Source organism: Schistocerca serialis, chromosome 1 (genome assembly GCF_023864345.2).
Source record: "Schistocerca serialis cubense isolate TAMUIC-IGC-003099 chromosome 1, iqSchSeri2.2, whole genome shotgun sequence".
NCBI lineage: Eukaryota > Metazoa > Arthropoda > Insecta > Orthoptera > Acrididae > Schistocerca > Schistocerca serialis.
Window position 1 is genome coordinate 579,023,847 of NC_064638.1, and position 22,966 is coordinate 579,046,812.

General features: G+C 39.1%; 1 protein-coding gene across 1 annotated transcript in view; it reads right to left on the reverse strand.

Annotated features, from left to right (window-relative positions):
• LOC126416680 (sodium channel protein Nach-like) overlaps positions 1 to 22,966 on the reverse strand; it is a 126,200-nt gene that overhangs the window by 88,275 nt on the left and 14,959 nt on the right. The window contains exon 3 of the mRNA XM_050084520.1: positions 21,402 to 21,420. Within this exon, the coding sequence (XP_049940477.1) occupies positions 21,402 to 21,420 (19 nt within the window). The remainder of the gene's footprint in view (positions 1 to 21,401; positions 21,421 to 22,966) is intronic.

Genomic DNA, 22,966 nt, shown 5'->3' on the forward strand with positions numbered 1-22,966 from the left:
TGATAGGTTGGAGGTGTTGGTCTACCAGAGCTGAGATACATTCTGTTGGGGCTTTGAAGCCTGCTACAGTGGGACGGCCAGGATGGTTCTCTTTGTAGATTTTTGGTAATAGGTAGAAGGTAGGAGTACGGGGCTCAGGTGGAGTGAGTAAGTCTATGGAAGCTGTTGTGAGGCCTTGTGAGGGACCTTGGATTTTTAGGATTTTCTGCAGCTCAGTCTGGATGGAGGGAATGGGATCCTGGGTAACAGCTTTGTAGGTTGAGGTGTTGGAGAGTTGACGCAGTCCTTCTGCCACATACTCCACATGGTCAAGTATCACAGTTGTGGAGCCTTTATCCGCCGGGAGGATGACAATAGAGCAGTCTGTTTTCAGCTCCTTAATGGCATGGGATTCAGCTGGGGTGATGTTTGGGGTTGTCGGGATGTTCTTCAAGAAGGGCTGGGAGGCAACACTGGATCTGAGGAATTCCTGAAATGCCTGCAAAGGATGGTTTTGGGGTAGGGGAGGAGGATCCCTTTGAGAAGGCGGTTGGAACTGTTCTAGACAGGGTTCAACACTGGGTCTAGTATTTGGGGGCTGTGTTTGGGTTGTGAAGTGATATTTCCAGTTGAGGTTCTAGGTGAATGAGAGGAGATCTTTAACCAGGGCAGTGTGGTCGAATTTAGGCGTGGGACTAAAGGTTAAGCCTTTTGATAGAACAAATGTCTCTGGAGGAGAGAGGGATCTGGATGAGAGGTTTAGAACTGAATTGGGACTGGTGATATGTGGCATTTGACTGTGGTTATAGTTGAGATTTGGTCTGTGTGGGGTACGTGCTGGGATGGGTAGATTGAGTAGGGTTGCTAGGCTAGGTTTGTTGGCTATGAGGGGGTTTGTTGAAGGTTCTGTTGTGGTTGGTGTTTGTGAGGGATAGGGAGAGGGACCCCACTTCTTAGGTGTTGCACTAGCACTGTGGATAGTTTTTTCAGGTGGTGTGTGGCATGGAACTCAAGTTTGCAGCTGGCTTCTAGGATGATGTTCCTGAGTGTGTTCTCCAAGCAATGGTTTGAGAGGTGGAGGACTTTGAAGAGAGATAGGAGCTGTTGGGAGGGGTGGTTACATGAAGTAGTGTAGAGATTCAGGACAAGTTGGGTAAGGGCTAAGGATTGGAGGTTCTGGAAGTCCAGGAGAGACTGGTGGAAGGAGGAATTGCACCCAGAGATGGGAACTTTTAAGGTAAGTCCTTTAGGGGTAATTCTAAAGGTTAAGCAGGACCATAGGAAAAGTATGTGGGATTGCAGTTTGGCTATGGTGAATGCATGTCTCCGGAATGAATGTAAATAGGGTACATAGTGAGTAACTGGTGGGTAGGGAAATTAAATAACTAAAGTTAAAATAGTAATCATAAGAAGGAATAAAACACGGAGGGAAGGACGAGAAAGAAAGAAATTAAGAAATTGTGTTGGTAATGTTCAATACCAAAGGAAGACCACTAAATAAGAAAAATACGGAAAAAGTTGACCAGACCAAGCAAGTACGTCGAGATCAGGGGAAAAGAACATACGTTGCTCAAAAACTGAGATAGCGAGTGGCGAAAAAAAGATCGCGCGTGCCACAAAAAAGATCGCGCGTGCCGCAAAAAAGATCGCGCGTGACGCAAAAAAGATCGCGCGTGCCGCAAAAAAGTTCGCGGTGGGGCAGAAATGCCCAAAAAAAATTTTGCTGTGGCAGAGAAGGGTAGCTAATGGCATAAAATTATCGCCAGCAACACGAAATCGACGCCTAAATTCAACCACACTGCCCTGGTTAAAGATCTCCTCTCATTCACCTAGAACCTCAACTGGAAATATCACTTCACAACCCAAACACAGCCCCCAAATACTAGACCCAGTGTTGAACCCTGTCTAGAACAGTTCCAACCGCCTTCTCAAAGGGATCCTCCTCCCCTACCCCAAAACCATCCTTTGCAGGCATTTCAGGAATTCCTCAGATCCAGTGTTGCCTCCCAGCCCTTCTTGAAGAACATCCCGACAACCCCAAACATCACCCCAGCTGAATCCCATGCCATTAAGGAGCTGAAAACAGACTGCTCTATTGTCATCCTCCTGGCAGATAAAGGCTCCACAACTGTGCTACTTGACCGTGTGGAGTATGCGGCAGAAGGACTGCGTCAACTCTCCGACACCTCAACCTACAAAGCTGTTACCCAGGATCCCATTCCCTCCATCCAGACTGAGCTGCAGAAAATCCTAAAAATCCAAGGTCCCTCACAAGGCCTCACAACGGCTTCCATAGACTTACTCACTCCACCTGAGCCTCGTACTCCTACCTTCTACCTATTACCCAAAATCTACAAAGAGAACCATCCCGGCCGTCCCATTGTAGCAGGCTTCAAAGCCCCAACAGAATGTATCTCAGCTCTGGTAGACCAACACCTCCAACCTATCACCCGTACACTCCCATCCTACATCAATGACACAAACCACTTCCTAGAATGCCTCAAATCCATTCCCACTCCTCTCCCACCTGAAACCTTTCTTGTCACCATAGATGTTACATCCCTTTACACAAACATCCCACATACCCCTGGTCTCTCTGCCCTTGAGAACTACCTCTCCCAATGCCCACCCGAAGATCTTCCAAAAACCTTGTTCCTTATCACACTTACCAACTTCATCCTAACCCATAATTACTACACTTTTGAAGGCCAGACCTACAAACAAATCAGGGGAACGGCCATGGGAACCAGGATGGCTCCGTCCTATGCTAACCTCTACATGGGCCGCATGGAGGATGCTTTCCTGAAGACCCAACAGCTGCTTCCCCTGGCCTGGTATAGGTTTATAGATGACATCTTTGTGGTCTGGACTCATGGTGAAGAAACAATCCTTAATTTCCACCATAACCTCAACTCCTTTTCGAATCTGATTTTCACCTGGTCCTTCTCCAAAACCCAAGCCACCTTCCTGGATGTTGACCTTCATCTTGTTGGAGCTCACATCCACACCTCTGTCCATATCAAACCCACAAACAAACAACAGTACCTTCACTTTGATAGCTGCCATCCATTCCACATCAAACGTTCCCTTCCCAACAGCCTAGGTATTCGTGGCAAATGTATCTGCTCCAGTGATGAATCCCCAACAATTACACCAATAACCTGACTATTGCTTTCCTCTCTCGCAACTATCCTGCGGACCTTGTCCACAAACAGATCTTCCGAGTAATACATTCCTCCCCGTCCAACAACAATGTTCCTACCCCCAGACCACACAGAAGCATCCCCCTTGTCACCCAATATTATCCTGGCCTTGAATACATCAACAAATTACTCCGCCAGGGATATGACTTTCTCAAGTCAACCCCTGAAATGAGATCATCCCTTGACAAAATTCTCCCCACACCGCTCAGAGTTGCCTTTCGTCGCCCCCCTAACCTCCGTAAAATCCTTGTTAAACCCTACAATATTCCCAGACTACCTTCTCTACCCAGCAGTTCGTACCCTTGTAACTGACCCCGCTGCAAAACCTGCCCCATGCATCCCCCCACAACCACCTACTCCAGCCCCGCTACTGGTAAAACATACACAATTCAAGGCAGGGCCACATGTGAAACTACACATGTCATTTATCTTCTGACATGCCTGCACTGCACAGCCTTTTACATCGGTATGACAACAACTAAACTGGCTGAGTGCATGAAACAGACACAGACGAACTGTCTGCCTAGGAGATGTCCAATACCCAGTAGCGGAGCATGCCCTCCAGCATAATTCTAGGGACCTAGGAACCTGCTACACCATATGTGCCATTTGGCTCCTCCCACCCAATACCAGTCCCTCTGAACTGCGGAGATGGGAACTTGCTCTCCAATACATCCTTTCATCCCGCCATCCCCCTGGACTGAGCCTATGTTAAACAACCTCACTCCCATTTACTCTTCAGTCTTCTCCTCTTTCCCTTTCCTCTTTAGCCGTTCATGCATCTTTTCAACCTACATAGTTGTGTTTATCTTTACACTGTATACCTCTTTACTTCTGTATGCATCCTCTTTGGTTTGAAGCTGGCACAGTACTTACAGTAGAATATCTTTGGCTTCCCTCTGACAACCATGCCTCCATCCTTGCTACCCTCCCTGTTTTCCTTTCCCTGTTGCTTCATAACCTTGGTTGTGAGTAACTGAATCCACTTTCTCTTCTTTCCTTTCTTTCCCCTCTCTCCTCCCTGATGAAGGAACATTTGTTCCGAAAGCTAGGAATGTAAATTTTCGTTTCTGTTTTTTTGTGTATCTATCGGCTGTACTGAGCTGAGGTAAGTACTGGCCAGCCCCTCTATCTCTTTGTTAGTATTTGTTTCACATCTTTATATGAGATTTTCCATTAATCATTTAGAAACTATTGCATAATCCAGAGAAAACTCAGAATCTACAGCTAGGATTAACTAAAGAAATAGACTCAAAACCATTACAACTGTTTGAAATACATATTCATTCCAAACTGAACTGGCAACCCACATTAACTATGTCTACAAAAAAGATATCTTGGGTGTCTTATTTCACGTGGAAAATTGATATCTAGTGCATAGTAAATATCTTAGGACAGCTTACATTGGAGTTTTTCAGTCTCACATATCTTATGGGCTGTTGTTATTGGGTTAATTGGGTTGTGTCAGTATAGCATTACTTATTCAGGAAAAGGTGCTATGAATACTGTGTAAGGTTGGTCCAAGTGAACACTGCCATCCTTTATACACTAAGAGCAAAATATTGACAGTGACAAATCTTTATATCTATATGCTAAAAACAACATAATAGGGTTTTGCACTAGAGAGAATATACAATGTTATGACACTAAATACAAAAATAGTATTGACATTCTTAGGTATAGGCTGAGAAAAACAGGCAAGTGTCACAAAGTGTACTGCATGACATTTTTTAAAAAATTGCCACATTCTGCACTTAATACACCTCTCAATAATGTTAAACATAAGTTGTATAACTTCTTAATAGACAATCCAGTCTACAGTTTAAGAGAGTGCTTTCGAAACCTATAGAGTAGAAACTGAGTTTTAAGATTATGAATCAAATTGTGTACAAATGGTTAATGTAGGATAAATAATTTGTACATATAATGTGAACATTAATGAAAATAGTAATTTATTGCTGTAATTATATTATGTTGTCAATGTAAAAGTGGTCAATGGCAAATAAAGCAACTGAATTGTCTTAAAAAAAGCATCACTTACACAAAAAATGAAGCTAAAAACAGTATTTAATATTTCAAAAGACGTATTCTGTACAGACAAAAGAAACCTGCAAGATGATGCCTATGAATTTTTTGTTTGTACTAATTCTATGTATAACTTCTGAAGAAAGTCAATACATTCATACGGTTGTGTGTCTTTCCTATAGGGAATATTTTCCAAGTAACTGAAAAAGAAACAACTTTAAAAACATTAATTATGTCCCTGGCTATGTGATATGAAAGAGATTGCTTCTACTTCAAGCCAAGAGACTACTAGCAGTTGTATTGGTGCAACTTCCTTGAGACCTGTTACATAGCGTATACTTGTTATTTGTTTTACTGTAATGTCTTCTTCTGAATCAGTGAATTGTGAATTGTGTTTTACTCATGTCGTGATGTACATTTGCAATCCATACAGGAGACATGTCATAAATTTATAATGCAGTCACAATTATTTTTACACTAATAAATAATAGCACTAAAATAAATGATAACACAATAAGGATATTTTTTGGAATATGTAACACATTGTATCCAGTTCAGATTTCTAGGTTGTCCTGCATGAATTCATCCACTGAGTAATAACATTTCAGGGTCAGTGTCTTGTACAGCTTTCTTTTAAGTGGTCCTAAATGCATCTGCATTAACTTGTTCCATCTTAATTTATTACAAATTTTCATTTCCATGTATTGAGGTCCCTAAGTATACAGCCTGAGTTAGTGGCTGGGGAGCATAAATTTTTCTTTGTTTCTAGTATCATGTGAATGGACAAAATGGTTTCCCTCAAATAATTCATGTCTGATGTACAAAAATATAATAATCTCATATATGTACAGGGTTGGCAGAGTTAATATTTTAAGTTTTCTAATAATGGATGACATGGTTCTTTATGATTTGCAGTGCAATAATGGATTCAAAGCAGCTTTTTTGAGTGTCCCTGTCAGTTGCAGTTGATGATATTTACATTGCAAATGCAAAGTTACTGTTTGTTTGCAGGGTATTCAATGTGTGCTTGCCAGCTCACATTTTTATCTACATTTAAACATAAGAATTTGACTGAGTTAACTTCTTCTTCATCTTGGTTGTTGTGAACAATCTTAATCTGCTCACATCTTGACTGTTTAGTTTTGAATTGCATCATATGTGTCTTATATATGTTTAGATTCGACCCATTTAGCTGGAACTAAGTTTATAAGGTACAGTGGGTACTGATCACAGATTTGGGAATTTTTTTTTGAACCCTGATCTTCAACTAATACATAAGTACCATCTGCGAACAGAACTGATGGGTAGCTGATATTTAATGGTAAGTTATTAACATAGAAGAGAAATAGGACAGAGCCTAATATGGAGCCTTGTGGAACTCCCTGATATATCTTTTTCCAGTCAGAAAAATAAAATGTGCCATTTAAAGAGATGCTAACTCGTTGTCTCCTGTTTGATAAGTAGGGCACTACTGCTAATGCCATATTTTTCAAGCTTGCAAATAAGCAATGCATGGTTTACAGAATCAAATGCCTTTGTGAGGCCGCAGAAAATTCATGCCACCTTATTTCTCTTGGCTAATGGTGTACTTATTTTCTCAATGAAACTGTTCACTGCGTCTATGGAATTTTTCAATGATCTCCCTTGATCCCTTTTTGAACAGTGGTTTGACTTCAACGTATTTCAGTACCTTTGGGAAACAGCCCTCTTCAAAATATTGATTTATTATTTGAGCTAATGGATTTGCAATTTTACTGTGTACTGCTTTTAAACTTTGGTGGGTATTTCTTCCCAACTTGCAGATTTTTTGTTTTTTGATGTTAAAGTAGCATTTTCTACATCCTCTACAGAAACTTCTAAGACTTTGGTAAAGTTTTCAGAGTTTTCACTAAAGCCAAAGGGATTTACTTTGCTGTGATAATCTGTTACATCTACATCAGCAATATTAACGAATTATCTTGAGCTATCTAGTTTGTAATTCAAATTTACAAGCATCAGATTACAGAGACCAAATTTCTTCTCCTTTGAATTTAAAGTCCATCTTTGTCATAGTGCTGCAGTGAGACAGTTAATATGCAATTTTATTTCCATAACTCTTTTGTAAGTTTGTGATTTAGCTCTAGAAAAGATGTCTTCCATAACCCACAATTATGAGAACAAGTTTTTGTTCACCATCAAGCCATTTAGTCATAGAATGATTAGTTCAGGGTGATTGCACATAATGAGAAAGCTTTCAACATATATGTATGTGGAACCTCTCTCAAAAACCCCTAATGGCACAAAAGAAGCAGTTTTCATGGCACCATAAAGATGGCATGCAATGAGATGAAGAGTGCGCATTGTCTCTAACATGTAGTTAATTCTGCCAAGATGCCAAAAACATTCAGCCTACTTTGTGGTCACAGGAGCCTCTACTATTAAATGACACTAACAGTTATTCATGCTGGAGATTGTGTCAGCTTTAATTCAAAGTGTTGCTGACACTTGGGGGAGGCAGCAGGCAGGGAGGGCGGGGTGTTAATAAAAGAAGCATTCTCTCTATATTACAACAAATGTCTGCATAGAAACAATATCAATACCATAATAAAGAATAGTTAATTTATGCCTCCATAAGTTAATTATTTGTGATCTTTAGTAAGTTGTGAGACAGGACTGAAAGACTGTATTACCTTCATGAGACAAACACAAAATATACAGTACTGTACAACAGATATACAATATAAAAGTGAATGTGAGGATAGTACCCTAAATTCCTTAACTATTTTCCTTGTTGTTATTTGTTCTTGCTAAGTTAGTTTAAGTTGCCTTCCTAGGTTCTTTGCTATGTTATTATTATCTAGGTTGTAGTCTTTTTGTGTGTGAGAAGCTTGGGGATAGCAAAATAAAGTGTGTAGTTTTCATATCTGTATATTACTGGGCAACCTAAAAACTGGCAATGGGAAATTAAAGAAGAAATCAACATACATGCCTTTGTTTATCAATATTCGCTGAAATAGAATGTGTGGAGAAATATAACAAACATCTGAATTAACCACTGAGTGCAGCATGTCAGACACTGATGGTGAACATGAGGAGAAGGAAGTAGCAAAGTAGATTCACATGTCTGTGGGTAATGTCGGTGCCATTGCAAGGCATGAGTCCACAAATAAAGTAAAGTAACTACACAAGATTCCAGTCAACCTGCAAACTAACTACCTATTAAGTCTCATTGGGTTTGAGTATGCAGCTCTCATCACAGATCTAGCATATGTTAAGAAGCCAGAAGACATGACTTTCAACCAAATTGTGAAACTAATGAAACACCATGTATAGCCAGCACCTTCAGTGATTTGTGAGCACTATTACATTTCACACAAGAGACCAACTGCTGGAAGAATCCATTCCACAGTAGGTATCTCAATTGAAATCTTTGGCACAACACTGTGGGTTTAAAGATAATCTACAAGAAGTATTATGAGACAGATTGGTGTGTGGTTTAAGAAGTGAAATAATTTAAAAAAAGACTGTTTGGAGAATGCAAACTGACATTCAATAAATGACAAGAATGATTACAGAAACTGCTGAAACTGATGTTGCAATGTCTGGTGATCGATATAATGAGGCTTCTTCAAGCAGAGTGCATCAAGTGAACTTGCAATCTGGAAAAGCACACTGTTGTTGTGGGAAACAAGAACCCATGAAGCCACAATTCTCACTGAAAGGTTCAACTAGTAAAATTTGTGTAATGCTAGGCCATGTTCCAAAAGTGTATTGCAGAAAATGCAAGCAGTCAACAGTCAACAACTTGGGGCCCAAAGGAAACCAGTGGGAGAAGGAAAAAGACGATAATCCAGGTAATGAAACAAAACCCAGGAAAGTGTAGAGGCTGCTTTTGGAGGATTCTGACACTCACTCAGAGGAATCATATTCAAATAGTGTGGTGGAAAATGATCAAGTAGTGCTAAAAATGTCAAGGCTGGATAGCTGTAGATCAAAATAAGCGTGAACCAAAACATGATCTAAATGAAGAAAACATCATATGTACAAGGAGTCGATATGTGTTCCACTGTGATAGATGAAGTTCCAATGTATAAAAGTGGATAATGATGCCTGCATTGGGGAGCTAATTGCAGATGGAAAGAAAATTCCTCTTGTGTTGGATAAGGTGCACATGTCACCTGTATGATTGTATGAAATATAAGGAATAGTGCAAATATTTCCCTAAAGAAAAGTTGGGCAAAGTCAACACAAAAATTATTCACTATGATACACACACGTGAAGGGCTATGTATATTTGGTTAATGTGGCCACTGAAGTTGACAAAGTAAGCTATTCATTTTCTAGCTCCAAAAGAACAGACACCATGTGGAATCTACAGATGTATTACATTATATGTAAATTGAAGGTGAGGGGGAGGAGGGGGTGGGTGGAGGAAAGGAAAGGTGAGGGATTACTGTTGTCAGCTGAATCAGGACATTAAGTGGAACCGGTGGACGATTAAAAATCATCCTGGACTGGGATTATAATCCCAGTCAGGTACTCATTTTCACTCATCACTGCTGATTCCACATAATGTCCTGATGCAGCTAACATCAGTAATCCCTTAGTTTCCCTTTCTTTTCACCCCCCCCCCCCCCCCCCCTCATCAACCATCAATTGAAATATGACTTACATCCATCCCACTTAAGTGGGACAGTATTGTCAAAATACATCAAGTGAAAAATAAGAAGTTTTACACACAGAAATAGATCCAGTGAAAGATCTTTGGAGGTTTTCACAAAAAAGACAGGGATTTCAGACTGTGCCAAAGATATCCTAGTGCTAAAAGTAGGAACCCAACCCATTGCCCTTCATGCCAAGTCAATTCCCCTAGATCACCAACTTTTTTTAAACAATAAAATGCAGAATATGGTTGGAAAAAAAAACCTTTGTAAAGTTGCTCGATGAGAAGTTAACCAAAGGCAGTCTGACTACACCCATGGTGCCTGTCCTACAGCAGGCTAAAGGCCAAACACCTAATGTAAGACTTCTGGGGCTTTTAGGGTTACTGTTAACCATAACCTTGTCATTCCTCAATATTCCTTACCAAAGATAGATAAGATTTTTGATAAGCTAGGAGGAGGAGAGAAATTCACCAAAACTGACATAAACAGTATCTATTCATGTTAGGAACGAGTGAGTCATCTCAAGATCTGCAGACCCTAGTTACTTCTTGGGGCCTGTATAAGTTTATTAGAAGCTTTTGGAATGGTTTCTGCCCAACCTATATGGCAAGTAAAAATTGATAATATTCATCTTGGTCTTTAGAAAACACACTCCTATACTGATGACACTATCATCACAGTCTTCTCCCCAGCAAAACATCAGTTCCATTAAGTTGTGCTAAACAAGGCATGACTGATAAAAGTGGACTGAACACTACTAACAGAAAAGTGAAAGCTGTGCAGAAAGCCCCAAAGCTAACAATTGGAACTCAGATTTTATCGTTTTGTGGTATGACGAACTAGCATTGAAAATTTTTGCCACACTTGTCAAGAATTTTAAGTCCTCTGTATTCATATGTGAAAAACCAAAGTTGGAATGGAATCTAAAATGTGGCAAAGCTCTCAAAGATGCTAAATGTATGTTGCTGTGAAACAAAATTTTGTGTCATTATGACCCAACACTTCCACTATTTTTAGCTTGTGATGCTGCTGGGCAAGGGTGCATGTGTTTGTCATGTATTTCCTGATGGTACTGACAGACCTCTAATGTTTGTTAGTTCCACATGGAGCTGAGCTGAACACAGTTATTGTATCTTGGATAAGGAAGCCAGAATCATGGTATGGAGTGTAAAAAAGTATGATCTGTACCTAAGAGGGAGTCACTTTACTGTGATAACAGATCATAAACCACTCATGTATATTTCAGTCCCAAAGCTGCACTGTCTTCCATTTGTGGTACAAGATGACAAAGATGTGATGAATTTTTATCTCATTCTGATCATGACATTAAATATCATAAAACTAAAGATAATTGTAATGCTAACTGTTTATTAAAATTGGCATTACTTGGGCAGATTGAATCTGATGAGTGTGCTGTATGTGTAAATTTCCTCATGCGTGATAGTGTCCCTGATAAAGAAATTTTTGAAGAGGCAGTCAAAGATAAAATACTATATGTTGTGGTGAACTCTTTTTGAAAAATAATCAATGGCCACCTAAGATGCCAGACATTCTTAAAAATATTTCAAAGCATTGCAATGAGTACTCTGTTTCTTCCCCCACTGGTTTCCTTTGGGCCCCAAGTTGTTGACCTTCAATTTACATATAATTTAATACAGCTGTAGATTCCACATGGTGTCTGTTCTTTTGGAGCTAGAAAATGAATAGCTTACTTTGTCAACTTCAGTGGCCACATTAACCAAATATACATAGCCCTTCACGTGTGTGTATCATAGTGAATAATTTTTGTGTTGACTTTGCCCAACTTTTCTTTAGGGAAATATTTGCACTATTCCTTATATTTCATACAATCATACAGGTGACATGTGCACCTTATCCAACACAAAAGGAATTTTCTTTCCATCTGCAATTAGCTCCCCAATACAGGCATCATTATCCACTTTTATACATTGGAACTTCATCTATCACAGTGGAACACATATCGACTCCTTGTACATATGATGTTTTCTTCATTTAGACCATGATTTGGTTCACGCTTATTTTGATCTACAGTTATCCAGCCTTGACATTTTTAGCACTACTTGATCATTTTCCACTACACTATTTGAATATGATTCCTCTGAGTGAGTGTCAGAATCCTCCAAAATCAGCCTCTACACTTTCCTGGGTTTTGTTTCATTACCTGGATTATCGTCTTTTTCCTTCTCCCACTGGTTTCCTTTGGGCCCCAAGTTGTTGACTGTTGACTGATTGTCTTTTCTGTGGTACATTTTTGGAACACGCCCTTGCATTCCACAAATTTTACAAGTTGAACCTTTCAGTGAGCATTGTGGCTTCATGAGTTCTTGTTTTCCACAACAACAGTGTGCTTTTCCTGACTGCAAGTTCACTTGATGCTCTCTGCTTGAAGTCTCATAATATTGTTAAAGGGGAGAGATTTGTAATTCCTTGTAGTCTAAGACTTTAACAGAAATACACTCAGGCCATTTGAGAATCACAAAAATGAAGTGTGTAGTCAAACCTATGTATGATGGCTTTGACTAAATAAAGAAATAGAAAAAGTCACAGCTGTTTGCAGTGGATGTTCTAGAGTTAGTAGTGCTCCAGCCAAGGCCGCTTACCATTCATGGGAATGGCCTACAGAACCACGGGAGAGGCTTCATATTGATTTCACAGAATTTTGTAAGACCATGTATCTAATTGTAGTGGATGTCCACAGCAATTGGACAAAAGTAATCAAGATTCCCTCTTCCAATACATCGGCTCTAGTGGCTGCATTAATCCTTTCATTCACTCAGTGTGGCCTGCCTAAAGTGACTGTGTCAGACAATGGGCCCACTTAAACAGTAAGGACTTTTCATCATTTTGTGTAAAAAACAGAATTAGGTATTTAAGCATTGCATCTTACCATCCCAATTCAAATGACCAAGCTGAGTGAGCCATCAAAATTTTTAAGGATGCACAGAAAGCCAGTACGTTTTATGAAACATACAATCATGATAAATTGTATACATTGTTACCTGTATATTGGAATGCAGAATATGCATTCACAGACCAAAGCCCAGCCATGCTTATGTCTGGGAGGGAGCTAAGGACTCAATTTTAACCGAATAATTTGGCATCCAACCAAAGATCAGACCCAAGTTAATACAGTAATAGATATGAGTCATACATTCAATGCGAGAGATTTTGTATACATGAAAAATGGAATTAAAACTGATGCATGGAGAAAGGGTAGTTTTGGAAAGAGAAAGAAATGTTATTTACACTGTAAAATATCTTAATGGAAATATTCATATGGAACCTGGATCAGCTCTTGCCATCCATTTCTAGTTATAAGAGTGCCGTCTCTGAAACTAGTACATTGCCAACAATTGATGCAGTAGCTGATTTACATTTTGACCCTGACACCAAAAACATTTCTGAGACTGAACCATTACCAACCTCTGTTATGAATGAGGAACTTGTGGCTGCTCAGAATAATGAACCTACTGTGACACCAATTGCTCAGACAGTAGCCCAGTATGTCTCAATGTTGTGCTTTAGCTCTAGTGTTATTGAAAAACCAGAGACACTTAATCTTAGCCCTAGGACACCTAAGAGGGGGTTCACTGAACTCAGAGATTTTTCTGTTGTTTAGCTTCTGTCCAAGTAAATGTCATACATTTTCCCTGTGAGACATTGCTTACTGAATACTGTATGAAACTTTAGCATCAATAAATTTTATAGAAAAATCCTCCTTTTAAAGAAAAAAATTGAAACGTTTAATGTGGGTTCAACTGCCCCCTTTAATTTCTTTGCTATACAATATTTTTCTGTGTAACTTTTTTACTTGCTATCTCCACAACAATGCAAGTCTATGTTTTGTCGGTTAGTATTCTTGATATTCTCAACAGTCAGTCTGTTTACTGAGGAAGAGATTGTTGATGACATTCAGCTGTTATTTATCTCGTATATTTCCAGTCAGCTAGTGCAGTTCCTTGCTGTTCACATCAAGACTCAGAAATGTCTTAAAGAATACAGTGTGTGAATCATCTTTAGAAAGAGTTCTGAATGAAATTTTAGCTGGAGATTCTAACTCAGGAAGTGAAAATGAAGATGGCATTATGGAGTATGATTCAGATTCAGAAAGTGATTTGTACGTTACAGACAGAGCAGGCAATGAAGGTAATGTAGCTTCATATAGTGACCATCAGGATGTGGCTTTAACCGCATCTAAAAGAAGGTTTGTGACCACACAGCTCAGAATACCTAAGAGGTCTCTTGCAAATATAGTAAGGTAACAGGCAGGGATAACTCCAGCCTGTATTTGCCATTCTCCTGAAGAAATCTTGATACTACTTTTTACACCTGACATCATGGATGTTTCAGGAAAACATTCAACTGAAGAAGCAGTTAAACTAACCATTACTTCTACAAGTGAGGACATGCATCTGGCCATCCTGATGTAGGTTTTCTGTGGTTTCCCTAAATTGCTTCAGCTAAATACTAGGATGATTCTTTTGAAAGGGCATGGCCAACTTCCTTCCCCATCCTTCCCTAATCCAATGGACTAATGACCTCACTTGGTCTCCTCCCCCAAATCAACCAACGAAGCAACTACAAATGAGAAAGAATTCCATGCCTTTATAGGAATACTGATACTGATGTGTGAAAATAAGGACAACTCTGTCAGTGTGCATGATGTCTGCTCAAACATAATGGGTCAACCTGTTTACAAGGGTATTAAGGTAAGAGAATATTTCACGGAACCTATTAGAATCATTAGATTTGATGATAAAACTAAGTGACAGCAAAGAAAGGAAAGAGACCAATGCATTCAATGCTGATGTGCACCATCTTTTCATTGACTTTAAATCTGCATATGACTCAATAAACTGGGCCAAACTTTATGAGGGAATTCCTGGAATTTTGAGTGCCTGGAAAATTGGTGCATTTAATAGAGGTCACCCTAAAGTATCCCCAGTGTACCGTGCGAATGCAGTCAAGGCTGTCACCTCAGTTTCCAACTCGAACTGGGCTAAGGCAAGGAGATGGGCTTTCTTGCCTACTTTTCAACTTGGAACTTGAAAAAGTGGTACACAAATTGGGTATTCAGACAAGAGGAACTATCTACTGTAAGTCTGTACAATTGCTGAGATAGGCAGATGACTTGATTTAATGAGCAGAACAGTTAGATATCAACAAAGTGCATTTTCAGATCTAAAACTGAGTTCAGAGAAGACGAGCCTGAGAATTAATGAAGGAAAGACGAAGTATATGTATAATGGCACTAACCAACTCTTACAGCCCACAATAACCCTTGATGGAATGACATTTGAGCGACTGGAATGTTTCACCTATCTGGGCTCAAGGATAGAAGCAAATGGCACCACCTAAACTGAAATTATGGCTCACATAAGTGCTTCTAACTGATGCTACTTTGGAATTTTGCAACATTTTAAATCCAAGCTTATATGACGAGGAACTAAGTGCCGACTTTACAAAATGCTGATACACCCAGTACTTGCTTATGGCTCAGAAACATGGGCAATTAAGAAGCAGAGTGAAAACAAACTGAGATCATATGAAAGAAGTATATTGAGGAGGACTTTTGGAACTGTATTTGAAAACGGGACCTGGAGAAGGTGAAGAAATGGTGAACTTTATGATTGCTATAAGGAAGATGATGTGGTAAAGTTTATAAAGGTGTGTAGACTGAGATGGGCTGGACATGTGATGTGACTTGATGAGACAGATCCCGCAAGGAAAGCTTGCTGCAGTGAACCTGGTGGAAGAAAAGCAAGAGGATGACCTAGGTTGAGATGGAGTGACAAGGTTGGAGAGGATGCTGCCAGAGTCAGTTGCCATAACTGGAGGTCCACGGTGAAGTCCAGAAAATTATTGAGGAGGCCAAGTCCCATCCTGGGATGTAGTGCCAATGGAAGAAGAAGAAGTTGAGCTTATAAAGAAGGCCTCCATGTGTCTCTGGTGGAACTCATTTATAGAGAAGCATTCACTGGTCTGTTGGACTTCACAGGGCTGTCCCAACTGCCACCAGACAAGCAATTACCACAGCAAGTCTACAGAGTAAAATAACACATTGTACACATTAAGATACCAACCTATAGGTGCACAGCTGTCAGAAAATCTTCATCTGCAGGACTTTGACCATGTCACACTGTGAGACAATATAGTCTGAGCCGCATTCCACTCCCCCTGTTCATGCTCACATAAAGTGATTAGACAGGGTGACAACACCTATGACATTTTACTGCACTGCAAAATGATGACAGTTATGCTCAACAGGTTTAAACTGCCATGGACCCTACTTTATGCCACTGACACACCTGGAAGTAGCATTAAACCTGTATATGATATTCCACACATTGACATGAATGGCCACAAAATGATAGCGCAAGTGAACTTATGCCAGTTCTGACCTGACGAGATCTCAGTCAAACCAATCAACAACATTATCGTTGTAAGAGGACAATAAGATGGCAATGCATTCATGATGGCACACTGCCAGGAACATTCCCTTGAAAATACAGACTCTTGTTGGATGTTGATCCAGATTCCATCACTTCCAAACTTTCAGCAGATGAAGTTCTCATGGTCACAGCTACTAAAAAACATGCTCAACTCCAGAATTTGTCACTGGAGCATGACACGTGAACTGCTATGGTACTATCGCCTCCGTTGGTTCAACCTCCACCACTCACCAACCCCAACATCCATACCTACTTTTCTGACTGCTTCTGATCATGCATGCTCCACCTACTCAACACAGTGAGAAATGGTCCAGCCATGCACCTGAGTAAGCAGCCAGCCACGGCACGCCTGGTCATGAGTATGCGCATGAAGATACGGTCTGCAGTAGCACCGTCCACATCCATGTGCTCTGCAGTCTGTGGGGCTCTTATAGCAATTGCATGATGCAGCATGGGGAATGTCTTTGGCCATTGTTACATTTCCAAAGTGGGATAATCTTTGACCTAGTTCATTCTGAACTTCTGTGGTGTACACATATTCTCCCATGTATATTTTTAATGAATAGTGAATAGTGTATAGTGAATAGTGTTTTATTCATCTCATAACATACAATTTCTAATCATATGATTAGTGTACAGGAGACACATAAAAAAATGGATAACACAACTTAGGCCTAATTGGTACAAAGAATTTTAACATTAATATAAACTTTTATTTTTCTTTCCTCCCTTTTGTGAAGGACAGATACATTTACTCACAAGACTATATGTAAATTTATCCTGCTCAAATGTTCAGTTCATCCTTCATGAACTCCTCAACACTGTAGTAGCAGCGTTTGACAAGTATATCATATAGCTTTGTTTTCAGTGTCTCTAGGTTCATACTCAGAACATTCTTTCCATTTAGCTTGTTACGAATTTTCATTGCCATATACTGAGGAGACTGCGCATATAGGTTTAAGTGATGAGTGGGAAGCATAAAATTGTCTTTGTTTCTCGTGTTATAAGTGTGATTGAAACAGTTTTTCTCAAATAACTCTAAATTGATACGTAGAAAGATGATAATATCATAGATGTATAAGGAGGGAACTGTTAATAACTGTTGTTTTTCAAATAGTGGGTGACATGATGTCCTTGGATGGGCAGTACACATGTTTCTTATTGTTCTTTTTTGTAACTTTAGTATGCGCAATATATTGCTCGAATTTCCCCAAAAAATAATACCATACCTTACAACTGATTGAAAGTAGCTGTGGTATGCAATTTTCCTTGCATACATGTCTGTTGCACCAGCTAATATTTGCATAGCAAATGCAAAGCGACATAATTTGTTTAACAGGTAGTCAACATGTTTATTCCTATTTAAATTTTTATCTAGGTTTAACCCTAAAAACTTCACAGAATCCACTTCTTCTATATCCTGATTTTTATGAGTTATTTTAATTTCTTGGGGCTTTGACTATTTTGTTCTGAATTGGACCATGTGGGTTTTGGGGATGTTCAGTCTTAATCCATTCAGTTGGAACCATGTTTCTAGTTTGTTCATTGTGTTTATTATGTAGAGAGGGATGTTTTCTGGCTCCTGGTTTTCAGTTAATACAGATGTGTCATCTGCAAATAAAATCAATGGAGCATTTATATTGTTCGATAAATAATTAACATACAACAAAAACAAAATACGTCCTAGTATCGAGCCTTGAGGGACACCTTGGCCTACTGTTTTCCATTTTGAATAGTGATTTGCTGCATTTGATGAGACAATCACTCTTTGTTTCCTATTTGATAAGTATGAAGTGAGCCAATTTAGAACATTACCCTTGATCCCATACTTGTCAAGCTTATACAGTAGATGAGCAGTGCATGATTTACAGAGTCAAAGGCTTTTGTGAGATCACAAAATATTCCTGCAACTTTATTATGGTTGTCTAATGATGTGCTGATCTCGTCGATAAACTTGTTAATTGCATCAGTAGTACCTTTGCCTCGCTGGAAACCAAATTGTTTTTCCATAACAATATCATATTTCTCCACAAAATTTCGAATCTGCATAGCAGCAGTATTTTCAAAGATTTTTGATAGGACTGGAAGGAGGGAGATAGGACAATAATTCCCCATATCCTCTCCTGACCCTTTTTTGAGCAACGGTTTTACTTCTGCATACTTCAGCACCTCTGGGAAGCTTCCTTGTTCAAAGGATTGGTTTATTATTTTAGATAGTGGGTATCCTATTATTTTACACACAGATTTAAGGACTTTTGCTGGTATTCCATCCGAACCTGCAGAATTTTTGTTTTTTAGTTTTAATATAACTTTTTCTACATCTATTGTTGAAACTGTTTTGAATTTTGTGAGGCATTCAGAATTATGATTTAGTCCAAAGGGACATACATTGTTCTCATAATCTGCAACATTAACCTCTGGTTTCACTACATTAATGAAGAACGCATTGAAGCATTCTGAAATTTGAGCCGGATTTACAATGATCTCATCTTCAAGCTTAATTGTACTAATTCCATGTCTAGAGGCTTTGATACCTAATTCGTGTTTTACAACTGACCACACAGCCTTTGATTTATTCTCATGTTTTAAAATTAAATTATGATTTGTCATTTGCTTTGCTGCTTTGACAACTTTCTTAAATGTACTTTTGTATCGTTTAACATATTCAATAAATTCAATTTTTTTATTATGTCTTAGTTCCCTATGTAGCTGCCTTTTCTTAGCACTGGAGATTTTTGTACCTTTCATGATCCATTTTAATTTTGTCATTTTATTAAAAAAAGTTTTTGTGGAAACATTTCATTGAAAACACTTAGAAAATCCCTAAGAAATGCTTCAAAATTTGCTGTGCATGAAATCTTTTTATCAAAGTGCCATTCTGTCTCTTTGAGCTTATCATGGAATAGAGTCAAAGTTTCTTGGTTGAAGATCCTTTTTACATAAGCCTGCTGTGGGTAGCTCAATGAAAAATGCTGAATGATCAGAAATTCCTAGGTCTAGACAAAATTTATATACACCTTCAAATACGTAATTTGTTAAAATATTGTCAATGCATGTAGCTGGCTGAGCATTTTCTCTTGTAGATTCACAAAAATTTAATTTGTAGCCATATTTTTTAATTAAGTCTGTAATTTTTTGATGCCTCACATGTTTCATTCAACACAGTCATGTTGAAATCAGCAGCAACCACAATTTTTTTCCTCTTTTCTTTACTGAGGTATTCTAACAAACTCTGAAATTTATGTAGGAAATGCCCAGTTGTCACCTTCCCTGGGATTCTATAAATTGATATTATAACAACATTTAAGTCCTTTAACTCAACACAGCAACCCTCAAAAATACACTCTTCATTAAAACAATTGAAGTCACATCTTACATGGTAATCTAAATCAGAATGAATGAGTATGCATGAACCTCCTTGTGACTTATTTATCCTACAAAAGCTGGTGGCTACCTTGAAGTTTTCAATTTTATTTAAGATTTTTATGGTATCATTACTAAGTCAGTGTTCATTTAAACAATTTACTTTAACATTTAGAAATTCAGATAAAAAAACTTGTGGCTCATGGAAGCCATCAAACCTATATTCAGGTCAGTGGAAATTAAAATTTCCTGTAGTGTCTCTCCTGTTCCCAGGCGGTGGGCTTGACATCCTACCCCCTTTTTAAAAAAAACTCACAATTAATAGTGGGTGGGATTACTTGTGAGAAATTTTCAGAAAATTTGCTCTCTTTATTGCCTATTAGCTAATAATTTTCTCTTTTGTGTGATATAAAAGTAAATGTAGGAGACAAAAAACCAGTAAAGATAAGAGACAAGCAAGACAGTACACACTTTCTCAGTCCTTAGGACCGAGCAAGGTGGCGCAGTGGTTAGACACTGGACTCGCATTCGGGAGGACGACGGTTCAATCCCGCGTCCGGCCATCCTGATTTAGGTTTTCCGTGATTTCCCTAAATCACTCCAGGTAAATGCCGGGATGGTTCCTCTGAAAGGGCACGGCCGACTTCCTTCCCCATCCTTCCCTAATCCGATGAGACCGATGACTTCGCTGTCTGGTCTGCTTCCCCAAAACAACTAACCAACCAATCAGTCCTTAGGTGCCAGCATTTTTTTCTCACTAATCTTGCTATAGCTTTACACAGTGTGCTTTGCTTTCTGTGAAGAATCTATTACTAGTACCTCATCAAAGTTCGTCAAACGTTTTGCTACGTGAAAAATCAAAATGTCGTTCTCTAACAATGAAAAAGCTGTTAACACGAATAGTACCCAAAACTGGTTTGGTTTCACGATCTGATTACATCTATTTCGTCACTGTCTGCTAGACAGGACGAATATGCCTTTCTAATATTGCAGCAATTGTAGCACACGCCAAACAAGCGAGACTGTTTTGGCACAAATGGTCATTTTTATGTATCTCATGTACATAAATAACAAGTCAGAACATAATTCACGAAGTACCAACAGCAAATGCCTATTAGGCCTACTACAAACAAAAAGTTCTCTATTAGGAAATAGTTTCACATTTCATTGATAACATCCAGTTTCTCAAGCATGGGATCAAAAAGAAGTTGTACGAAAATTTTTATATACATTTGGAATCGTCATATTCTTCCATATAATTTGTGTGCTGTTCCCGTTTCTTCTCCTTTCTCGTTCTAACAAACAATGTTGTCATCACTAATTCTGTGCATACTCCTGTCATTGCCAAAACTCATCCTCCTGTTAACTTCACTGAGGCTGCAGTCACAGTCGCTCTGGTATCAGAGGATTCTGCCGTGACCGACATCGACCGGAGACTGCCGATCTTTTCCAACCAGTGCGCCATTAAGTGCGCGGTCACAATATAGCCGACTTTATCTTCCGAACTGACAGACTTTGGACGACAATCGGTGAAATTCAAATCAGTTTGTTTTCTTCGGTCAAATTAACCGACGTTCTCACACACGTAACGTGGAGTGTGAGAAACTCATAAATTTAGCACAAAAAAGAGTCAGTCTGTGGCATCCTGACGATGAAAACGTCATAATCTGGATTTAGTTTGGAATCTATGGACTGAAACTGCAGATTCATTTTACATCTAAAAGTGGGCAAAATCTTTATTGGAAACCTTAGGCATAGATTATAACCTCAAAAAATTATTTTTTCAAGTGAAAAGGGTGGCATATCTCATATGCTTATGGCTACTGTACTGATTCTTTTTTGTGGTAAGTTGTCATTAGTTGTCTTCAAATTATTATTACTGCTTACTGGCGTTTTATGCCAGTAGGGTAGTGATCCTGTTAATACGAATGGTTTGCAAATATGGCGTGCGGTAGGACTATGTATTTCCAGTTTTAAGTGTTGTAGATTATAAGAGAATCTTATGATACACTTTATGCTTGTCTTTCACTCACTGCACTAAATGATAGCCATTAAACGTTAATTGATGTACGTCTGCACAACATTAAATAAATAGAGCGAAACGAGAGTTTATAACTTGCTTTTCAAGGTCTTCTCGAATTATCTCGAGTATTTAACAGAACATTTCGCCCTCCAGCTCATATATTCGTAAAACTTGTCTGGATATTGCGATAACTGAAGACATAGTGTATAATACTCGCCACGTTCTTTACAAGGCAGGAAAGATCATTCGCATGCGTTCGACGTTTCTGTAATAGCAGAAGCCGCTATGCAGCACTCATATCCAAGCACAGAGGCGTCATGGTATCCACCCCACCCTAAAAGGTAAAAACATAACCTACTTCATACACAGAATAGATTCTAACGTAATCTATTCTAACCTCCTTGACCCTGCCAAAAACTGACGAAGGAGATCGTATGCTCTATGACCACGGTGTCGGCCGATGTTATTGGGTGACCTCTGACGACGGTGTCCGACGACCATTGCCAGTGCTGCTGTGGATGCGGCCTAAACGTGCCAGAATCACAAGTACAGATATCCGGCGTTTATTCTCCGGTTAGGCATTATTACGTATGCGTACAACGCGCTTTCCACGCTATTCCGAGACTAGAATTTACAGCGGCTGCTAGCCAGGAACTGTACATCTGGTAGTGTAGCGATCTGGCAAAAAATTTTCTGTCACAATTTCATTTTCTTGAATACACCGAGAAGGTAATGTGTACCCTTTCTTACCTGTTATTCCTGCTAGTCGTTTATGTCCACTCTGATAATTTGAATCTAAAGATCTCGTTAACAATTATAGTGACACTGATAATTCGCACACCCAATCAACCACATAAACAAGCAGCGATTGGTATTCACCCGTTCGGATTTATTCGGCTCAGCTTATATAGCCCGGTCCCCTTTAGTCTGCATGAAAGTTTTTATTTCTAGATGCTATGGAGATTTGTCTGGTAGAGACATTACATACACTAAGAACACATTCAAAAATTAGCTTATGATTCATTCAGAAATCAACATCGAATGTATTCAAATATGTTTAAAATCCAACTGGGATGCGATTCAAAATCATACGAATAATCGATAGACCAACGTGCACTGGATGTTAGGTTCATTGTGAAACAAGGTTCTTTTCTTCAAGAATATGAATCTGGCGCCCTCTGAAATTGCCGCCCAGGACAGATAGCCCAGTTTGCCCCTTGCTAGATCTGGGCCTACCTGTTCACGAAACCAGTGTTG